We start from the raw sequence: 19938 nt of genomic DNA on the forward strand, positions 1-19938 counted from the left end.
GGTGCACTGCTGGCAGTATCAGACGAATCGAGATGCCGTGATCCCCATCCACAAGATGATCCGAGAGCTGGAGAGCCAAGGGGTAGTTGTCAAAACCCACTCACCCTTCAACAGCCCCATTTGGCCTGTGCGCAAGACTGACGGAGAATGGAGACTGACTGTGGACTATCGTGGCTTGAATGAAGTGACTCCACCGCTGAGTGCCACTGTGCCGGACATGCTGGAACTCCAGTACGAGCTGGAGTCCAAGGCAGGGAAGTGGTACTATTGACATTGCCAATGCATTTTTCTCAATTCCTCTGGCTGCAGAATGCAGGCCTCAGTTTGCTTTCACCTGGAGGGGCATGTGGTACACCTGGAACCGAATGCCCCAGGGGTGGAAGCACAGTCCCACCATCTGCCATGGACTGATCCAGGTTGCACTGGAAAAGGGCGAGGCTCCAGAACAGCTACAGTACATTGATGACATCATTGTGTGGGGGAACATGGCAAGGGAAGTGTTTGAGAAAGGAGGAAAGATCATCCAGATTCTCCTGGAAGCTGATTTTGCCGTCAAAAAGAGCAAAGTCAAGAGACCTGCCAAGGAGATCCAGTTCCTGGGAGTACAGTGGGAAGATGGGTGATGTCAGATTCCCACTGAGGTCATCAATAAGATCACTGTGATGTCTCCACTGACCAGCAAGAAGGAAACACAGGCTTTCCGAGGCGCCATAAGCTTTTGGAGAATGCACATTCCTGAGTACAGCCAGATTGTGAGCCCTCTCTACCTGGTTACCCGCAAGAAGAATGATTTCCACTGGGGCCCTAAACAGCAGCAGGTTTTGCCCAGATCAAGCAGGAGATCGCTCATGCAGTAGCCCTTGGCCCAGTCAGGATGGGACCAGATGTGAAGAACGTGCTCTACTCTGCAGCCGGGAACCATGGCCTGTCCTGGAGCCTTTGGCAGAAGGTGCCTGGTGAGACTCGAGGCCGACCACTGAGATTCTGGAGCCGAAGTTACAGAGGGTCCAAAGCCAACTACACTCCAACAGAGAAGGAAATCTTGGCTGCCTATGAAGGAGTTCAAGCAGCCTCGGAGGTGATTGGCACAGAAGCACAACTCCTCCTGGCACCCCAACTACCAGTGCTGGGGTTCAAAGGAAAAGTTCCCTCTACCCAGCACACCACCGACGCCACATGGAGCAAATGGACTGCCCTCATCAATCAGCGTCCCCGAACTGGAAACCCGAATCGCCCTGGGATTTTGGAAGTAATTACCAACTGGCCAGAAGGTGAAAATTTGATCTCATCGATGAAGAGGAACAAGAGCAAGTGACACGTGCCAAGGAAACTCCACTGTATAATCAGCTGCCAGCAGAAGAAACATGCTATGCTCTTTTCACTGACGGTTCTTGTCGCATTGATAGTGGAGGGTTAAAAAAAATATAATAATTTCTGCATGGCAAGCGGCTAACTGCAGGTGATGGGGAGCTAGAAGACGCACGGGCTGAATCCTGACGCAGTCTGGGCTTGGAACAAATGTCAGCTTACTGCAACTAGCATCATACTATTGTTTTAACTGAATCAAGTGTGACTCCAGCCTGGGAGATAATTGGGAAGCATTATCTTAACCAAATCAAGCATAACTCAGGGTAAAGCATAGGTATGATTTAAGATAGTAACTAAGGATTAGGGGAGCCAGTAGCTAGGGGTGGATGTTAGTTAACATATGTGTAACTTGAAGCTATAAAATCACAAAGTAACTTGGTATCCTTGGGCACAAGATTTGGGTGTCCCACTGCCCCTGTGTCCCGCATGCTGTAATAAAGAACCACATATGATTGCCTTCGTGTGGTTATATGTTTTCCTACGCTAACATTTTGGTGACTCAGGACGGGACCTTGTGGGTGCAGCCAGGACCTCGCAACCCGATCACGCTCCAGCCGGCACCAGGTGATTTCTCGGGGGGAGCCCATCAGCGCCGCGACCCTCGCCGCTCACAACGACCCCTGGTGAGAGGTAAGGTTCTTTATTTTCTGGTCTGGTCTGGGTGCTTGCCATTAAGACACAGCGAAAGCTATGTTTGGTTGGGCTAAAGGAATTCCTGGATTTGCCTAGGCAGCCGTCCATCAGTCATCGCGAAAGCGTTGCAAGATCGGCATTGGTGGTTGAAATGTATCTGTAATATGGAGAAACAAAAAGGGTTAAAAGGAGTGGGTGGCAATGCCTCCATCCCAAGAACTTCTCCTTTGGGTTGCTTATTGGCACATTGGAAAGAAGAGAATTTTGGTCAAGAATTACAGAAAAAGTGATTGATTATTGTAATGTACAGTGGTCAAACTACCTGCGGGACAAACTGGTTTTGTTAGAAGAATGCTGTCTGAAAGCAGTGACGCTTGAAAATAATAAGTGCCTGGCTTTTGTCCAAGAGAAACATTGTATGCAACATGTGATTTTGAGTGCAGCTTTGGGGGGAAGAGGAGATGGACTGGACCTAGATTTGTTAGTGGCATCTACGGCCCCCTTGACACTGAATTCTATCCTGCTCACCTTGACCCCACCTGATTGCCAATATATTTCTCCCCCACCTTTGTTTGCTGAAGGAAATTATCCTCCTTTGCCTAGGCCTGCTCTTCCTCTGCCTATTAAGGGAAATCCCCCTTCTCTAGAAATACCTGCTAAAAGCTATCCTGCCCCCCCTGTCGATGCCTGCTCAAAGATTTATTCCTCCTCCAACAGCGGCTCAAGGGTACCCTCCCCTCCCACCTACACCTTCTCCACGGGCTTCCGTTCCCTCTGCCCCCCTTGTACCCTCCTCTGCCAGATTTGCCTGTTGCTCCTGTCCCAGGTAACAATCAGGAAACAAGAGCAAAGTCTTTTTGCAGTTCTACAAAGACAGGAGCAAAGACGTGGTAGAACCAGTCGGGGCAGTAATAGAGGTGGTTTTGGCAGAGGTCCTGGTCATAGAGGGCTAGGAATAAATCAATGTTTTGTAAAATAGAGGGACATTGGAAAAAAAAAAGAGTGTCCGAGCCAATTTAGTTAGAATGGTCAGCCTCAGTTAGACAGCATGTTTAGCCAGAGTGGTGAGCCCCAGATGGATGATGTAGCCAGGGTCATGGTTTTACATGAGAGAGAGACAGAATCAAGAGAGCCAATGGTGACTTTGCATTTAGAAGGGAAAGACATAGGTTTTCTCATTGACACAGGGGCAACACATTCTGTATTAAATTATCTGAGGGGCAAGTTGGGAACAGGTTAGCAGCAGTCATTGGAGCCACAGGGAAGGAGGAGATACGGCCATTGCTGCAACCCCTAGAATTGAGCTTTGAAGATAAGATCTTGACCCATGATTTCTTATACATGCCCGATTGTCCAACTCCACTCTTAGGGCGTGATCTACTGGCAGCACTGGAGGCAGTAATTACTTTTGAGAATGGTGAACTTGTAATGAGAATACCTGAGTCTAACACAGGAAAGATTTTGATGATAAAAGAAAAACTAATTTCAATTATTCCTGAAGAAGTAGAGGATGCAGTAATTCCCTCTGTGTGGGAAACAGATGTACCTGGAAAATCTAAGATACTACAACCGGTACATGTAGAATTAAAAGAAGGAGCAAAGGCTGTACAAATCAAACAGTAACCCATAAAATCAGAAGCATGACAGGGAATAGCAAAGACCATTGTTAAGTTCTTAAAATATCAAATTCTAGAGGATTATGAGTCAGAATACAATATCCCAATATTCCCAGTAAAGAAACCTAATGGTGAGTATAGACTCATACAGGACTTAAGGAGCATAAATGAAATAACCAAAGACATTCATCCAGTGGTTGCCAATCCTTATACATTGTTATATACATAGCAATCCGTAAAAGAGATATATAAACGGTTTACTGTAACTGACTTAAACGATGCCTTCTTCTGCATACCCCTTGATCAAGAAAGTAGGGAACTATTTGCCTTTGAGTGGGAACATCCAGAAAATGGAAGAAAGACCCAGCTCACCTGGACCTGATTACTGATGAGGTACAAGAATTCTCAGACCCTATTTGGGAGTCAGCTGGCAAAGGACCTGGAAATCTGGACCAGAGAAGGGCAAGTACCGAGAGACCAATATCTAATTACTCCAGTATGTAGATGACATTGTGATTGAAACCGAGGAAGAAGTGACCTGCATAGAGGTAACCACTCAGATTTTAAAATTCATTAGGAATGGGAGGGTATAAGGTGTCGAGAGAAAAAGCACAAATTGCCCAACAGACTGTGATTTACCTGGGATGTAAAACCTCACAAGGGCAGAGAAAACTGGGCACTAATTGTATTCAAGCTATCTGTGTTATTCCAGAGCCCCAGAATCTACATGAGCTGTGGATTTTCCTTGGAATGACCAGATGGATCATGGACTATGGACTGATTGCAAGACCCTTGTATGAGGCTCAGGAGACGCAGCTGTTCACCTGGGGCAAACCACAGAAAGAGGCCTTCCAGAAGTTAAAGGAAGCATTGACAACTGCCCCTGCGCTGGGGTTACCTGATCTGTCTAAAGACTTTCAGCTGCATGTGCATGAAAGGCAGCACTGGGAGTCCTGACCCAACGACTGGGAAGCTGGAAAAGGCTGGTGGGTTACTTTTCCAAACAACTCGACAACGTAAGTGCCAGATGGCCTTCATGTCTGCGGGCAGTGGCAGCTACCGTGCTGTTGATACAGGAAGCCAGGAAGCTCACGATGGGAAAACACATAGATGTCTATGTGCCACACATGGTAACTACAGTCCTGGAACAAAAGGGGGACCATTGGCTCTCTCCAAGCCGGATGATGAAATTCCAGGTAACCCTGACTGAGCAGGATGATGTTGCACTAAAAACAACTAACCTCTTGAATCCAGCTCTGTTTCTAGGTACCACAGCTGAGGAAGGTCTATTAAAGCATGACTGTGTAGAAGTAATCGAGCACACCTTTTCAGCAAGAACAGACCTGAAAGACGTCCCCCTAGAGCAACCAGAGTGGGAACTCTTTACAGATGGAAGCACCTTCATGGAGAATGGAACCAGATACGCAGGATATACGGTAGCCACGATTGATGTAGTAGTGGAGGCAAAAGCACTCCCACCTAATACATCTGCCCAGAGGGCAGAACTAATCGCACTAACCAGAGCACTAGTGCTGAGTGAGGGAAAGACAGTAAATATACGGACTTACTCCAAATATGCCTTCGGAGTAGTGCATGTTCCATACAGAGCTTTATGGAAAGAAAGGGGACTGCTGTCCTCCCAAGGTACACATATTAAACATCAAGATGCAGTCCTACAACTGATAGATGCAGTACAAAAACCTGAACAAGTAGCAATCATGCACTGCCAAACACATCAATCAGGCAACTCCAAAATTTGTGAAGGAAATCGAAGAGCAGATTGGGCAACCTGCCAGGTAGCGCGAGAGGTGCAGAAAACAATGGCATTGATGCTGTCAAGACCTAATATCTCCTAATTCAATTTGCCTCCTAAGCCAAAATATACAATAGAAGATGACAAACTACCACAACTGCTGAAGGCACAGAAGAACACAGAAGGGTGGTATGTAACCATACAAGGGAAAATAGTGGTACCTCCTTTGGTAATGAGAGAAATTTTACAGGTAAAACATAACGAGTGTCACTGGGGTGCAGAGGCGTTAGAGTGGTTAAGACAATACCTAATCTCAGTACAGATGCAAACAATGGCCAAGTCAGTAATGTCTAAATGTGAAATCTCCCTGAAAAACAACACAGTAGCTAGACGACAGGCACAGTTAGGCCGAATTCAAATGGGAATAGAACCAGTGGACTACTGGCAAATAGATTTTGCAGAACTACCAAGAACTTGGGGATACAAATACCTGTTAGTAGGGGTTGGCACATTTTCTGGATGGCCAGAAGCCCTTCCCTGTCAAAAACCAGGCAAAGGAAACAGTTAAGTGGTTATTACAGGAGATCATTCCCAGGTTTGGGCTGCCCCTAGGGATATCATCAGACAGAGGCCCACACTTCATAACCACAGTGGTGCAAGGGGTGAGTAAATTATTGGGAATATCTTGGGACCTCCACACACCACGGAGACCCCAGTCAAGCGGGCAAGTAGAGAGAATGAACCAGACACTGAAGAGACAGATCAGGAAGCCAAACTGCAGTGGCCACAGGCTTTACCAATAGCATTGCTGAGAATTCAGATAAAGCCTAGGAGTGGGATGTCAGTTAGTCCTTATGAAATATTGTATGGGAAACCATATGAATCTCCTAACCCCAATCCAAATGTCCATGTCACAGGAAAACAAGACGTGTATAATTATGTTCTGTCCCTCAGGAAAACTCTCGCTCGGCTTCGAAGTGTCCTTGTGTGGAACAGACCACTGGCCCTGGAGAATCCAGTCCACAATATCGAACCAGGAGATGAAGTATACATCAGAACCTGGAACGAAGAACCACTAAAAGAGAAGTGGACTGGTCCCCATCAGGTACTGCTAACCACCTTTACAGCAGTCAAAGTGGCTGGAGTGGAACCCTGGATACACTACACGCGTGTGAAGAAGGTCTTTCGTGAAGCCCAGTCGTTGGCTGCAGAAACTATAGAACCAACAAAGCTGAGGCTAAAACATCTGTAACTGCTCAAATGGTATTGGTAATTGTGCTCATGCTCTTCTTGTGGGTAATGTTACTTTCATGGATACTAATGTCACCAGTGGGGATTGCTGTTACTTTGGGATATGGGATACAGAAGGGTCAACTAACCACTCTTCATTCTAGAATGAAGAAAGAGGTACAAGCAAAGACACAAGTAATAGAAGTCTCTAATACAATTTGGGCTGAAAATGTAATGATTGGATTGGTCAGAGACTTTGCCAAAATGCAGAATACCAGGAGAATAACAGCCTGTCTGCCAATACCAAAGGCAGCAGGGGACCCAATAAGCTGGGGAATAAATAATGTCAAAATTACCTGACATAGGAGGGAACAAAACAGTCAAATGTAAACAAGTACCACAGTCAAGAGTGGTAGTCAAAGAGTACTGGAAGCTAACAGAGAGAGCCTATATGCAACCTATGAGAAAATCAGATTGTACTCTTAGTAATGGCAAATTAGGAGAAATCGTAGAGTGGTGGGTTAAGGACCAACACCTTGCAAAATGGGAATGTTGGTTGGCACGCTATCAAAAGATCAGGGAAAACGCTACAGAGAGCATTGTGGTGTGGAAGTGTGAAGAAAAGGATTGGAAAGGATTAGAACTCTGGGACAATGCATGGTCTATGAGTACCCTCCAGAAATTCCAATATATGACAAGCACACCTTGATGCATTAAATGGAAAGGCTCTGAAAATGACACAGATCCCACGGTGACAAGTACTGGTACTAGCAGTCAGAAAGAGGCAAATAAAGTAGGTTGGTGAGTATGTAATAAAATTTATGAATGCACCTCTGATGATGTGGAAATAAAACAGTGGTCACCATTGGCAGTAGCCTTATGAATCGGTTGTGCTTGCAGGAAGATTAGACACAAACAAGGCAAAATAGATTCCAAGATTATAGTAGGATGTAGCAGGAGTACAATCTGAAGTCCAGGACCATTTGTATGGGCAATGAGAGATGGCACATGGACAACACACTTGCCTATGGACGGGGAGGTAAGAGAAATCACCCCGGGCCTTCCCACTTTATGCCCAATTTGAAAGAAGTCCCCATTTAATGGGAGCCATGAGCCCTTGCAGATAAGAGCAAAACGAGATGTCCCAGGAGACAAAAACCCCGATGACACTTGGCAGGAACCCTCTAGTGGAGTAAAAATTGGGTGGGCCCTAGAGTCTTTGTTTGGTCCAGCTGCAAATTATCGAAATAGAAAAATGCTATATAGACTCACAGGTCAGGTAGATAGATTAGCAAGAATCACACAAGAAGGATTTAAGGAACTCAACATGCAATTACAAGCCACCACCAAAATGACTTTACAAAATCAATTGGATTTAGATATGTTACTCATGAAAGAACATGGAGTGTGTGGATATCTAAAAGGACAAATTGACCATTGCTGTATCCACATCCCAAATGTAACTGCAGATGTAGAACATGATATCAGCCAGTTGAAACAGATAGAGCATGAGGCACAAGAAGAACGAAAACATTTAGCTATCAGCTGGTTAGACAAAATCTTTAAAGGATTAGGATGGAATGTGAATTCATGGATAAAGTCTATCCTTGAAAGTCGGATCATTTTACTACTTATATTTTTAGCAATTTGGTTAGTTTACAGAATCCTGAAGAGAGAGATACAGAAAAAGGCATCTTGGAACAGAACCATAATGAAGGCATTGGCATGGAATCCATATCCAGCGCCTTCGAGCCGCAACAACATCCGGGACAAAGCCCATGACAACCGAGGATTTGAAGGTGAACATCCAGTATAAACTTTGAAACCAAATTGACTGTATTAAGTGAAAGCATTTACACTTTGTATATTAGAATGAAATTCTTTCAAAGGAGGGAATGATAGCAGATGGTTAAAAAAATAATTTCTGTATGGCTAACTGCGGGTGGTGGGGAGCTAGAAGATGCACGACCTGAAACCTAACATAGCCTGGCCTTGGAACAAACGTCAGCTTTCTGCAACCAGCCTCATACTATTGTTTTAATTGAATCAAGTGTGACTCCAGCCCAGGAGATAATTGAGAAGCTTTGTTTTAACCAAATCAAGCATAACTCAGGGTAAAGCATAGGTAGGATTTAAGATAGTAACTAAGAAATAGGAGAGCCAGTAGCTAGGGGTGGATGTTAATTAACATATGTGTAACTTGAAGCTATAAAATCACAGAGCAACTTTGTATTCTCGGGCACAAGATTTGGGTGTCCCATCGCCCCTGTGTCCCGTGCGCTCTAATAAAGAACCGCATATGATCCCCTTTCTGTGGTTATATGTTTTCTTACGCTAAAAGCTTCAGGTTGTGAGGTCTCATCCTTCTTGTTTCTCCCTTCAGTCCACTGTTGTTTGTGCTTTAGGGCTTGAAAGTTATCCTTGGTCTTCAGCAGGAAAAGGATTTGTTTTGTCTCCCTGCTCTGTGAAGAGAGCTTACTAGCACCTAATGAGGCTCAGAACTGTACCCCTAGGCAGCACAGAATCTGAAAAACAGGAAAGCTAAAACTTTGGCCCCAGTGCTGTGGGTGCCAAAGAGGAAATTAAACATGACATCATTAAAATGTCATTAAAATGACAGCAGAGCTTGATGGTGTCACAGCTCCTCTCATCTGGGCTGAAAGCAGATGCAGTTCCCTCCACTTTCCCTTTGGGATAGGGAGTCAGAGTCAACCCCAAAATGCTCAGGTTACCGAGCCCTGACCTGGCTCCCAGACAGGGATCAGCTGCTTCTGACTCAGCTGGGAATGCCTCCCACTCACAGGGAAAACAGAAAAACTTTGGGATTTGTCTTAAGGCAATACAATTCATTTCCAAGGAGTCTCGGAGCCTGGGTTGTGCTGCAGGGTCTGGGGAGGGCAGCACAGACCCTTCCTTGGGCCTACCCTCTCCCCACCCCAACACACAAACTCTTCTCAGCTCAAGAGGAAAAACTTTATACATTTATCTATGAAAGTTGGGATTTCTCACTGTTTAATTTCTTGCCTGAGGCAGAACCATCACAGAGACTCTCCCAGCACACTCGTGACCTCCCTAAACCGGATTTACAGCAATCGCTGACACAAAAACCTCATTTACAAATGATACTGGGAAGAGTAAAATGGAAATATTTTCAGTTGAGAGGAAAAGGCCTTGTATATAATGCTGCATTACCTGTAGAATAATCCTTAGAGATGTGCTGAGAATTGGCTTATTTTGGGCTATATGGGAGGCTGAGTGGGATATTGAGACTTACAACACATGGAAAAGGTGGAGAAGCTTTGCAGGTTTACCTGAGGAGATTTCACTAAACCTTGGTTTTGCCCAGACAACATTGACGTTCCTTGCACTTCTTCCCCCTTCATTTGTTTTTTCCCTTTTTTTTTTTTTTTTTTTTTGGAAGGGCCAATGAAAAAGGGTTGTTACGTTACCACTCGATTTCCTACACAGTACAAATATGCACAAAACCACCCAGCATTTTTGCCATGAAGTGTCTGATTGATTGCTGGGGGTGATCTGAACCCCCATGACTGTTGGGGCTGATCTGAACCCCCATGACTGCTGGGGGTGATCTGAAGCCCCATCTCTGTCCTCCCCAGGTATTTCCTGCTCACCCGCACTGACTCTGACTCCCGGGCCCTGGCCAGCAAAGCCTTCACAGGCTTCATCGTGGAGGCCGACAGCCCTGGGATCCAGACTGGCAGGAAAGTGATCATCAGGAATTCTCGCTCCTTCCTGAACCAATAACACGATGAATTGTCCTGAAAGGAAAATGGCTGAACCTTGTCAGGGCTCACAGACAGGGGTATTGGAATTCCCACAGTGCCCAGAAACTGCTCATAAGACACATGAACAGTTTATATATTATACATAGAATAGAATAGAATAGAATACTTAATAATATTAATATAATATAATTAATAAATATATAATGCATAATTATATTAATACACAATTATATATAATTATATTTTATATTTTTATGTATTATATATAAATATATATTACATATGATATGTGATAATTATATATTATAATAACATATATAATGATATAATGTAATTATATTAATAATATAATATACAAACATATATAATGTAAAAAATATACAATTTATTAAATTATATATGTGTATTATATGTAAGATAATTATAAAATATATAATTATGTGTAATAATTAGATATAAAACCAATAGAATTATAATTGTATGCATTCAGATAAAGAATTTCTCAGAAGGGCCTAGAGCAGATCATTTTGCCCAGCTGCAAAAGAACCTTTAAGAACATAGAATTGCCAAGGATGTCCAAGGGGAGTGAAGGTGTTGGCAGAACTTTGCCCAAAACCACCCAATTTGCTGCAATTTCAGCTGCTCCTGCCTAAGTAAGGCACCATGGAGGCCCTGATTTTCTCTCTCTTTGCTTACATTTGGAACCTGAAGACCTGATTTATTTATGAATTTGCCTTTTGGCAGCACAGCTGGGTCTCGCAGCTGCTGCAAGTGGGTTCTTGACTGTTTTCTCTCCCATGTGAGAGGATAGAATTGAATTATATGTAGAATTGAATCCTCCAGAGGATAAATTGAACCAGAAAAGATTAAAGGAGGGATTCCAGCCCCAGAATTGATCTCCCACATGGAGGCAGTGACCTGCTCAGGTGTGACAGGCCAGGGGCTTACTGGGGTGTTCAGTCCAAACTTGTATTTCTTGTCTCTGGTGAGTTTTAGCTAAAACTAAAGTGGCTTTTTAAGGTTAAAAAAAGCTTCCTTTATTCTTTAAGTGAACTGAAGGATGGAATTGGTTGTACCTTGAAAAATTCAGTGTCACCTCCTGTTGCTAGGAGCTGAACATGGGCCAGCGCTGCTCAGACACACACGGGATCGTCTTTGAGGACATGCAAGTCCCCAAGGAGAGCATGCTGATTGCGGAGGGCGCCAGCTGCAAGATCACTATGGGCGCCTTTGACAAGACCCGGCCCCCGGTGAGTGCCAGGAATGGGCTATCCACAAAACAAGCAAGGGATTTCTGCTGCTCACCCCGCTCTGTGCCCACCCAGATGGTGGTGGGGGCCGTGGGGCTGGTGAGGTGAGCGCTGGATGAGGTCACAAGGTACGCGCTGGAGAGGAAAAGCTTCAGGAAGCCCATCGTGGAGGTGCGCTTCGAGTTACACACAGGAAAGTCTGATCCAACAGCTCCACAGAACTCCCTGAACAAACCTCGCAAGTGCATTGAATTTGTAGATTAAGAAATTAAGATAAAATTATATATTGGGGAAGATTTACTCTCAGAAAGGCCTGGCTCTGGAGGAGTCCCCGTCCTGGTGGCTCTTGGTGACGCAAGCCACAGCCCTTCCCCAGCGAACCTCAGGCTAACCCGACCACCCTGTGGCCCACAGCTCTAGAGAGAGTGGAGCTGCTGAGGTAGTGAAGAAGCGCAGCCCAATGTTATACGGCGTCTAGAGATGTGGCAAAGAAAGAGAGGGAGACTTCTGTCTGCACTAACCAGATGAGTTTATTTGTGGTGGGAGACAGGACGAAAAGCCCCCAGCACGAACTGAGCTGGGACTTACAAACGAGGGTGGTACAAGAGGAGGGGTAAGGACAAGAACCAATCAAAATACAAACCGGCAGAGCATGACACAAACTTGGGTAAATTGGGGCTCTTTGGGGGAGGAAACTTCACGGGAGTACCAACGAGGGGCCAAACTCAGGGGAAACTTCTAGAACTTGGGGAAAGGCTTCAGGGGATTGAAAGGTAAAGGGATGGTCTGGGACTGGGACTGACAAGAGGGGGGAGGAGAAAACTTGGGAAAAACCAACTCAATAGGGGAGACCAGAACGGTTCATTCAAATTAAAGAACCCACTGCCACACTTAGGGACACAGGTCAGTGATGACCATGATGGTGCTGGGGCGAGGCTTGGCCTCGATGACCTTAACGGTCTTGTCCAACCCAAATGATTTCGTGATCCCAAGCAGAAGGCTCCTTCTCCTGCGGTATCACAATCCTCTGGGGCTCACCCCACGGATCTCCAATCCCCCAGCACCAGGCTGTGGCATTCCTGCTGGCAGAGATGGCCATGAAGGTGGAGCTGGCCCGGCTGGGGTACCAGCGAGCGGCCTGGGAGGTGGATGCCGACCGCAGCAACACCTTCTACGCCTCCATCGCCAAGGCCTTCACTGAGGACGTCGCCAACCAGGTGGCCACTGATGTTGTGCAGATCTTTGGGGGCAACGGCTTCAACACAGAATATCCCGTGGAGAAGCTCATGAGGGATGCCATGACAAAATCTATCAGGTGAGCAGGACATCTCCATGCCAATGCGGGCACTCAATACAAAGTAATTATTTGCTGATTAATTGCGATCAGGATGGGCACAAGATAAAATGATTTGGAGGCAGAAAGGCATTAATTCAGGGAAGTTCTCAACTTACTGCTCGCTGGGCAGGTGATTTGGCTGAGATGTCACCAGCACTGAGGCCCATGGATTAATTAATTAGCATTATTTACCCCCTGTGTGCTGCAGAAACAGCCATGGGGCACAGCCCATGGTGATTCACTTCTTCAGATATTTATTTATTGGTTTCTCTTCCAAAAGAACAACGCATGGTCATATTTCCTCATTTTCAGCCCACAGACATCCCTAATCCCCAGTGTTTTTTCTGTAGTGTTATTTCCAAGAACTTAATCCGTGCCAGAATTCATCTGTTGGTTCAAGTTTGTTATTCAGTGAGAATGATTAAATTTCATTAGGAAACCCAACGACCTTCACCTTTTCCCTCTTTCCCACATTAACCATGACTGGCTGGAACTGATCCAAACAGGTCTCAGGGAACACATGTGTACCCTGACCTGTCAGTAAGGGACCATAGCTGCTGAGATTCCTGGTGGCTGACATTCCTTTTACAGCTGACGTTAAAATTCCAACTGTTCTCACCAGCCAGGAATTTTTCCGTCTCCAAGGACAGAAAACAGATGTTTGGAACTGAAAAGTTCTCAGTCTGGATTTCAGTCCTGCCAGGGAGGAACTGAACAAGACTTTGTCAGAATCAGGCTCCTTTCCCGTTTTGGGGCTTTTTTCCACCAAGATCCTCCATCATACAGCTCCATCATCAATGCATGGCCAGGCATGCTGAGGTTTTGAAATTGCTCAATTTACACTGATTTAGTGTGAAATTTGGGGGTGTTTTTCCTGTCCCGCTCCATCCCTGCAAGAACTTAGGAAAGGGCTTGGACCTTACAATTGCAGCAGCTTTACTTGGAGAAGCTTTGTGCAGTTTGGGGAATATTATCTGATTTTTTGACTGCAGACAAAGTGGTTTTGCAGGTATGGGAGTGGTTTGCCAGACAATTTCAGGCATGATTGGGAGCTGAAATACTAAAATCCCCAAATTCTGCTGTCCTGGAGCCACCCTGGGCTCTGTTTGGGGGATCCCTGGATCCCTCCTGCACTGAACACACACCTGGATGTGCTTATTGCCTCTATGGGTCATTGTCACACTAATTTTTCGAAGTTTTGCCTCTTCCTGCCCCCTGGCTTGGTGCAGGGAGGGGTCACAGGTGTGCAGACTCTGGTCAAACACCTTTCCCAGCTGCTGGCTCACCTGTCTCTGGTTTTCCCTGCAGATCTACCAGGGCACAGCACAGATCCAGCGAGTGATCATTGCCCGTGAGCACCTGGGCAGGTACAAGTCCTGAGGGATGCCCCAGTTCTAGGCCTGCTATTCCAGGGAAAGGGATTGTGCTGCATTTCTCCATCAGAATAACATGGGAAAATCCCTTTTCCATCCAACTCCTGTTCTTGTGCCTGACCCAGCACAGGCTCTGGGACCCCATCCATGCCCTGAGCTCATCCCACTGACTGATCATCCCAAACATCCCTAAACCCCACACAGATCTTAGCGCTCTTTCCAAATCTCCCTTTGACTTTCAGCAGCAAAGGAGACAAAACCCTTCCCCAGCAAACCTGGATGAGCAAACCTGATGGTCGGATTTGGGCTGTTTCCATGTTTTTAATGGCACCAATCCACTCGCTTTGTTTATTCCTGGGGCTTAGGTGATGGCAACTGGATCAGCCTCAGGGAACTTAAAAACCCCTGACTTTTCCTCCTGTGGAAGGGCCCAGCTGGCTGTGGCACTTAGGCTCCAGGGCCCCAGTTCCCAAAGAAAAGAACAGGGCATATGCCTTTATTAATATTCAGCTCTTTATTATAGTGATCAGCCCTTAATTAAAGTCATCAGCAGGATTGTAGAGTCCAACAGGAGTTTTTCACGCTGCTGTGGCAATCTGAAGGAGCAGGTACTGTTGCAGTTCATCACTCAGGTACCCCCAGTAGGTGCCGAGTACCTTGTCTCCACAAGAACACCTAAAAGCTCTCTCTGGTCAACCATCAGAGGGCAGAGCAGTTGGAGTCTGTCACTGGAGTACAGACTCAGCTCCTTACCTTCAGGGAAAAACGTCCAGACTTTCCTCTTCTCTGTGTCTGTCACTTGAGCTGGTTCCCATGCCATTCAGACTCCTCAGAGGTCATGGTGAGTCTTCAAACTAGGCCAGGGGGTGCGTCCACTCCTTCCTCGGCCAGGGCACCATCTAATTCTCCTCTGATGCATCTAGCTTCATGTCTTGGGGTGCAGTTCCTCTAAAAAAGCTCTTCCAGGATTCACAGGGTCTGTTTTATTTGCATATACATATGCATATGCATTTGTCCTGGACGCAGAAGAGGGTATCCCTGCTGAAAAGGTAGTTACAGCAAACAATGACAGGGTGATCTAGACAGGAGCCGCTCCTTTTCACATTTTCATGAGGTAGGAGAATGCCACAGGGCAGCTTCCCCTCATCCTCAGACTTGCTGGGGTGTGGGGCTACATCTCGCCTAGCTGGGAGGGGGTCAGCGGCTCCTTAGGAACAGCAGCATCACCCCAGCTATGGGGTTCTCTGCAAAAAGGAAAAGCCCCCATTTTTCTAAAAGGCTGGGTGACGGCACAAATTGGGAGGAGGGGGTTGCATTTTGAGTATTTAGAAACTCTTTTAATATGCTAATGAGATTTGGGCAGCGCAGAGGATTTCCCTGGAAAAAGGCTGTCCTGGAGTCCCTGCCAGGGCCCAATAAATGCTGTTGGTGTTGATGCGCTGATCCCACACTCCTCACATGCTCTGCTGGGATCCAATGCCATGTGCCGGTCCCAGCATGGGACGGGCTTGTGGGTGGGACTGGGGTGGGCTGGGAATGGACAGGGAAGGATGGAATGAGGCTGGAAGTGGATGGGGACTGTGCAGAGAAGCCACACTACAAAAAGCCAATGTCCACCAAGGAAACAGAGGAGTCTTGCAACTTGATTCGAATAAAAGGAGAGAGTCCACTGAGGGATCTCTCTCGAGGCTTTGGATGGTGCAGGCTCTTTTTATTCTAAACTCCCCATCGCATGTTGCCCTCTCCCTTTCCCCACTGCCTCAGGTACCAGGAAGGTACGGCCTTCCCGAGCCGCCTGCCACATATTCCCCCCTTGAACGTGTGTCACCATCTTCCCCTGAAGTTCAGGAGTTGAGGCTGTCTGGGTTCTTTGGGTCCACCAGAAGTTCAGACCGGCTGCAACACACTGTACGCGGACCCGTTTTTGCTGTAACCCTGCAGTTCAGGAGCTCAAACTGTCTGGGTCAAGCCGCCTCCGTTCTGTAACAAACTTGCCCGGGTGGGTGTTCATGCAAACATGAAGACCCATTCAGAAGACATTAACACCCATTTCTGTGACAAGAGCCCCACACCCATTCTTTCCACATCGAGCCTTTTGTGAATCCTTTAGCACTCATTTTTCCCATCAGGAGGAAAGCGACTGGGATGGGGATGCAGGCAGTGTGGATGGAGTCGGCTGGGGTGGAGAAGGTGCCATGGGCTGGAGGGGACAGAGGCGGGTGGATGGGGACGGTGTGTACACGGAGGGCGGTAAAGGGGGAGGGAGGCGGATGGGATGAGGATGAACGAGCAGAGGGGCGGAGGGGAGGCGCTGGAGGTGGGTGGGGAGGAGGGAGGTGGAGGCGGAGGCGGGCGGATCCCGGCGGCAGCTCCTCCTGCGGGAGGATGGCCCTGGGAGCGGCACCGGCGGCGGGAGCGGCCGCGTGGTGCGGGACGGGCCCGGGGACAGGGGGGGATCCCGGGGAGAGGAGGGGCTCACGGGCACAGGAGGGGATCCCGGGAGGAAGGTGGGGATGCCGGGGACAGGAGGGGATCCCGGGGACGGGACGGGATCCCGGGAGGGTCGCGGGGCGTCTCGTTGCCGGCAGGGGCCCCGGGCGAGGAGCGGCGGGAGCCGCGGGCACGGAGCTCCCCGAGCACGGAGCCCCCGGGCAGAGCCCCCGAGGGTGGCGGTGCCGGGGCTGTGGCAGGGGCCGCTCCAAGGGCGCGGTGCCGCAGGCGCTGCCCCGAGCGCGGCCAGGCCGGAACGGCGCGGCCCAGGGCGGAGCGGCCGGGCCGGGCCGGGCGGCCCAGGGAGGCCGCTCAGGCCGATGGCGGTGCCGCCGAGCCGGGGCCGCGGGAAGGGCCGTGCCGGGGCGGCCCCGGGGGGGTTTTGTCCCGCTGGCTCCAGCGCCGTGCCAAGGGCTGCGCCCCGGGGCCCAGCTGCAGCCGGAGGGAGCGAACCGCGCTGGGAACAGCGGCTCGGGGCTGGGAGCGCCGCGCCGGACGGGGACGGGCACGAGGAGGAGGAGGAGGAGGCGCTTGCCGGGCCCGGGATGAGCGCTGGCATGTATTATCTGAGCCCAGCTGATGTCTCTCACCGCTTTAGCTCTAGAATTACTCTGAGGCCCGGCAAGCCGCCGATCCCTGCGGCAGCGGAGCTTTTCCCAAGGGTGGGATCGAGTCCCCATGGCCGAGTTTGAGGCTGCTGGAGGAGAGGGGTCCCCGGTTGGGCTGTGCCCCATTGCCAGGCGGGGCAGGTGCAGCTGTGGCCGAGGCGTGGGGTTTGTGGCCACGAGGGGCTCTCAGGTGGCCCCAGTTGCCTGCTTTGGGAGTTGGTGGCCAGGTGCATGTGGGAATGTTGGCTCGGGGCTGTCCCTGAGCCCCGTGTGCTGCAGAGCTGGGCAGGTTCCCCGTGTGCAGCAGGGCTGGTGCAGGTGGCAGTGAGTGTGCAGGAGGGAACTGCACCTCTGCTCAGCCTGGCCCTGAGCCTGCAATGTTTTGTGCTTCTCGCAGGTCTCCGGTTCAGCCTGGGACGTTCTGGCCAGCCCAGATCTATGATCCAGCGTTTTGCAGAGTCCTCAGGGCTGCAGGTCCTGGTGGGGTGTGACAGGTGAGGTTTGGAGTGACCCAGGTGCTTGCGAGGTCCCCGGGCTTCTGGGGCGTTGGATGTGCAGTCAGGTCTGTGCCTCTGGGAAGGTCTTGCTGGGTGTGTGCTCAGGGACACACAGCTCCCTGTGGCTGTCCTGGGCTCCTGTCACGTCTCTTGGATTTTTCCAGATCACTTTCCAATTTTGTCAGACCAGTTCTTTCTATGAGGCATTGATTTGAGGGGAAGGAAAGGAAGGGTCCAGGGCCTCTTGTTAATTTGGGTCCTTTTGTGTCTCTAAAGTCCAAGTTTTGCTTTTAATGCTGTATTTTTTGCAGGAATTTGAGCATTCCTTTGTTTTTATTAAAGACTATTTGTTGTTTTATTTTTTAGCATCATGGGAGACACAATGATCATCGCATAGGAGGAGGGAGAGCTCAGGAAGAAGGAAAGAATGGAGGAAGGTGATTGTAAGACTTGTTTTGCTTCTCACTCTCCTCTGATTTTTGTGGCAATACCTTCAGTTAATTTTCCCAAATCGAGTCTGTTTTCCCAGGGATCAGTGAGAGATTTCTCCCCCTCCTTATCTTAAGGCATGAGCCTTTCCGTATCTTTTCTCTTCCCATTCAGCTGAGAAGAGCAGTAATAAAGCAGCTTTGCTGGGTACCTGTTATCCAGCTAACACCAGATCACAAGATAGACCCTGTGATGCTGTGGCCTTGTGGTTTTTCTGTCTCTTGTGATAGTTTTATTCATCTACAAGGAGGCAAAATTTGGGATCTTGAACCTCTAGATTCAAAATATTCCTGTTTCCATATGGGCGTGTCCCTGCTATCAGAGGTACCATGTGTTCCCTCTGTTCCTGGGAGAAGTGGATCTTTTAAAAGGTGCTGACACTAGGCAGGACCCCCATGGACCCTTCCAAACATTCATCCAACTTCCTGCATGGAGCAGCTTTCCCTGGAAGAGCTGAGGCTCTGGGCATGGCTGGGGTTGAGCAGACCAGCCCTGAGCACTGGACACGCTGTGCTGGTGAGCCCACAGCTCCAATGTGAAGCCACCCACCTGCAGCTCCCAGAGGCAGATCCCCGTCTCCAGGGCTCCTCAGCTCCCAGCCCAGCCTTTCCATCTGGAATTTCCCTGGAGCTGACCCCAGTCTCAGACCTATCTCCAGGTGTCACCCTTGACTTCTGTCAAATTTCTCGGCTAAACAGGGGGCTGGACTGGACCCCTCTTGCTGGGACACCAGGACCCTAGGATCAGGGAAAATGGGAAGGTGGAAGGACAGCAGGGTCACAGGCAATGAGAACAGCCAGGTGACTGGGATCTGCAGGCTCTGCAGGCACTGGGGAGCACTGGGGAATGGTGGCACTGGGACCCCAGGGCTGGGCTGGGGGCAGAGCTGGGGTGGTGGCAGTGCCTGGCTCCAGCCCAGTGCTGGCACTGCAGCCTCAAAGTGCTGCAGGCTCCCAGGGGAAGATCCCCTGCCCAGCCCCACTGTCCCAGCCGGGACCACCATGTCCTGCTGGATCCCCCCAGTGCTGCTCCCCTGAGCTGTCCCTCACGTGGGCTCCCAGGGGCTCTGTGCCAGAAGGGCTCTACCTCCAGACTGGGCTCCACAGGCACACAGCTCCCACAGCGACCCTGGCTCCAGGGATGGCCCTGCCCTGTGCTTATCCCAGTGTTGGCCCTGAGCAGGGTTTGACCCTCAGGCTTGGCCAGGCCAGTTCAGGATCCCTCCTGGAGCAGGAACCCCACAAGGGTTTGGTGCTGATGCTGCTGTTTGTGGTTGTGACCTGTCCCAGCACCTTTCCATGCAGATCCCATCCCTGTCTCTGGAGCAGTTCTGGTGGGACCCCAGCCATGCACTCCAGTGAGATTCAGCTGCTCGTGGAGCCCAAACTGCTGGAGCCTTTCTTAATGCCATGACAGTTGAGGGCATGTCTCTTTATCGTGGGATAAAGGACCCCAGGAATCCTGAGGTGCTGGAAGTGATCTGTGACCCAGGGACAGAAAGTGGCTGTGCAGGGACACAACCCCAACCCTGGATCAGGGACTGGATGCC

At 48.9% G+C, this 19938-nt stretch overlaps 1 protein-coding gene and 1 non-coding gene across 6 annotated transcripts; both read left to right on the forward strand.

Moving 5' to 3' along the window:
• Positions 1-442: 442 nt before the first annotated feature.
• Positions 443-18574, forward strand: LOC134562114 (medium-chain specific acyl-CoA dehydrogenase, mitochondrial-like). Of its 5 annotated transcripts, XM_063419570.1 has the most exons (7): positions 489-1998; positions 6325-8399; positions 10218-10423; positions 11456-11596; positions 12658-12911; positions 17801-17897; positions 18267-18574. In XM_063419570.1, the coding sequence occupies exons 3-6, from the start codon at positions 10370-10372 to the stop codon at positions 17892-17894; spliced, it is 543 nt and encodes a 180-aa protein (XP_063275640.1). In that variant the 5' UTR covers positions 489-1998; positions 6325-8399; positions 10218-10369; the 3' UTR covers positions 17895-17897; positions 18267-18574. The 5 variants fall into 5 exon arrangements, 1 of the variants encoding a protein (XP_063275640.1); XR_010083065.1 differs by lacking the exons at positions 10218-10423; positions 17801-17897; positions 18267-18574 and adding exons at positions 3926-5559; positions 14241-14931 and having other exon boundaries at positions 443-1998; positions 11672-12911; XR_010083066.1 differs by lacking the exons at positions 10218-10423; positions 17801-17897; positions 18267-18574 and adding exons at positions 3930-5559; positions 14241-14931 and having other exon boundaries at positions 443-1998; positions 11672-12911.
• On the forward strand, positions 17333-17416 carry LOC134562249 (small nucleolar RNA SNORD45). Its single transcript, XR_010083119.1, has one exon. It is a non-coding gene; the product is annotated as a small nucleolar RNA SNORD45 (small nucleolar RNA).
• Positions 18575-19938: the final 1364 nt, after the last annotated feature.

Source organism: Prinia subflava, chromosome 26 (assembly GCF_021018805.1).
Source record: "Prinia subflava isolate CZ2003 ecotype Zambia chromosome 26, Cam_Psub_1.2, whole genome shotgun sequence".
Lineage (NCBI taxonomy): Eukaryota > Metazoa > Chordata > Aves > Passeriformes > Cisticolidae > Prinia > Prinia subflava.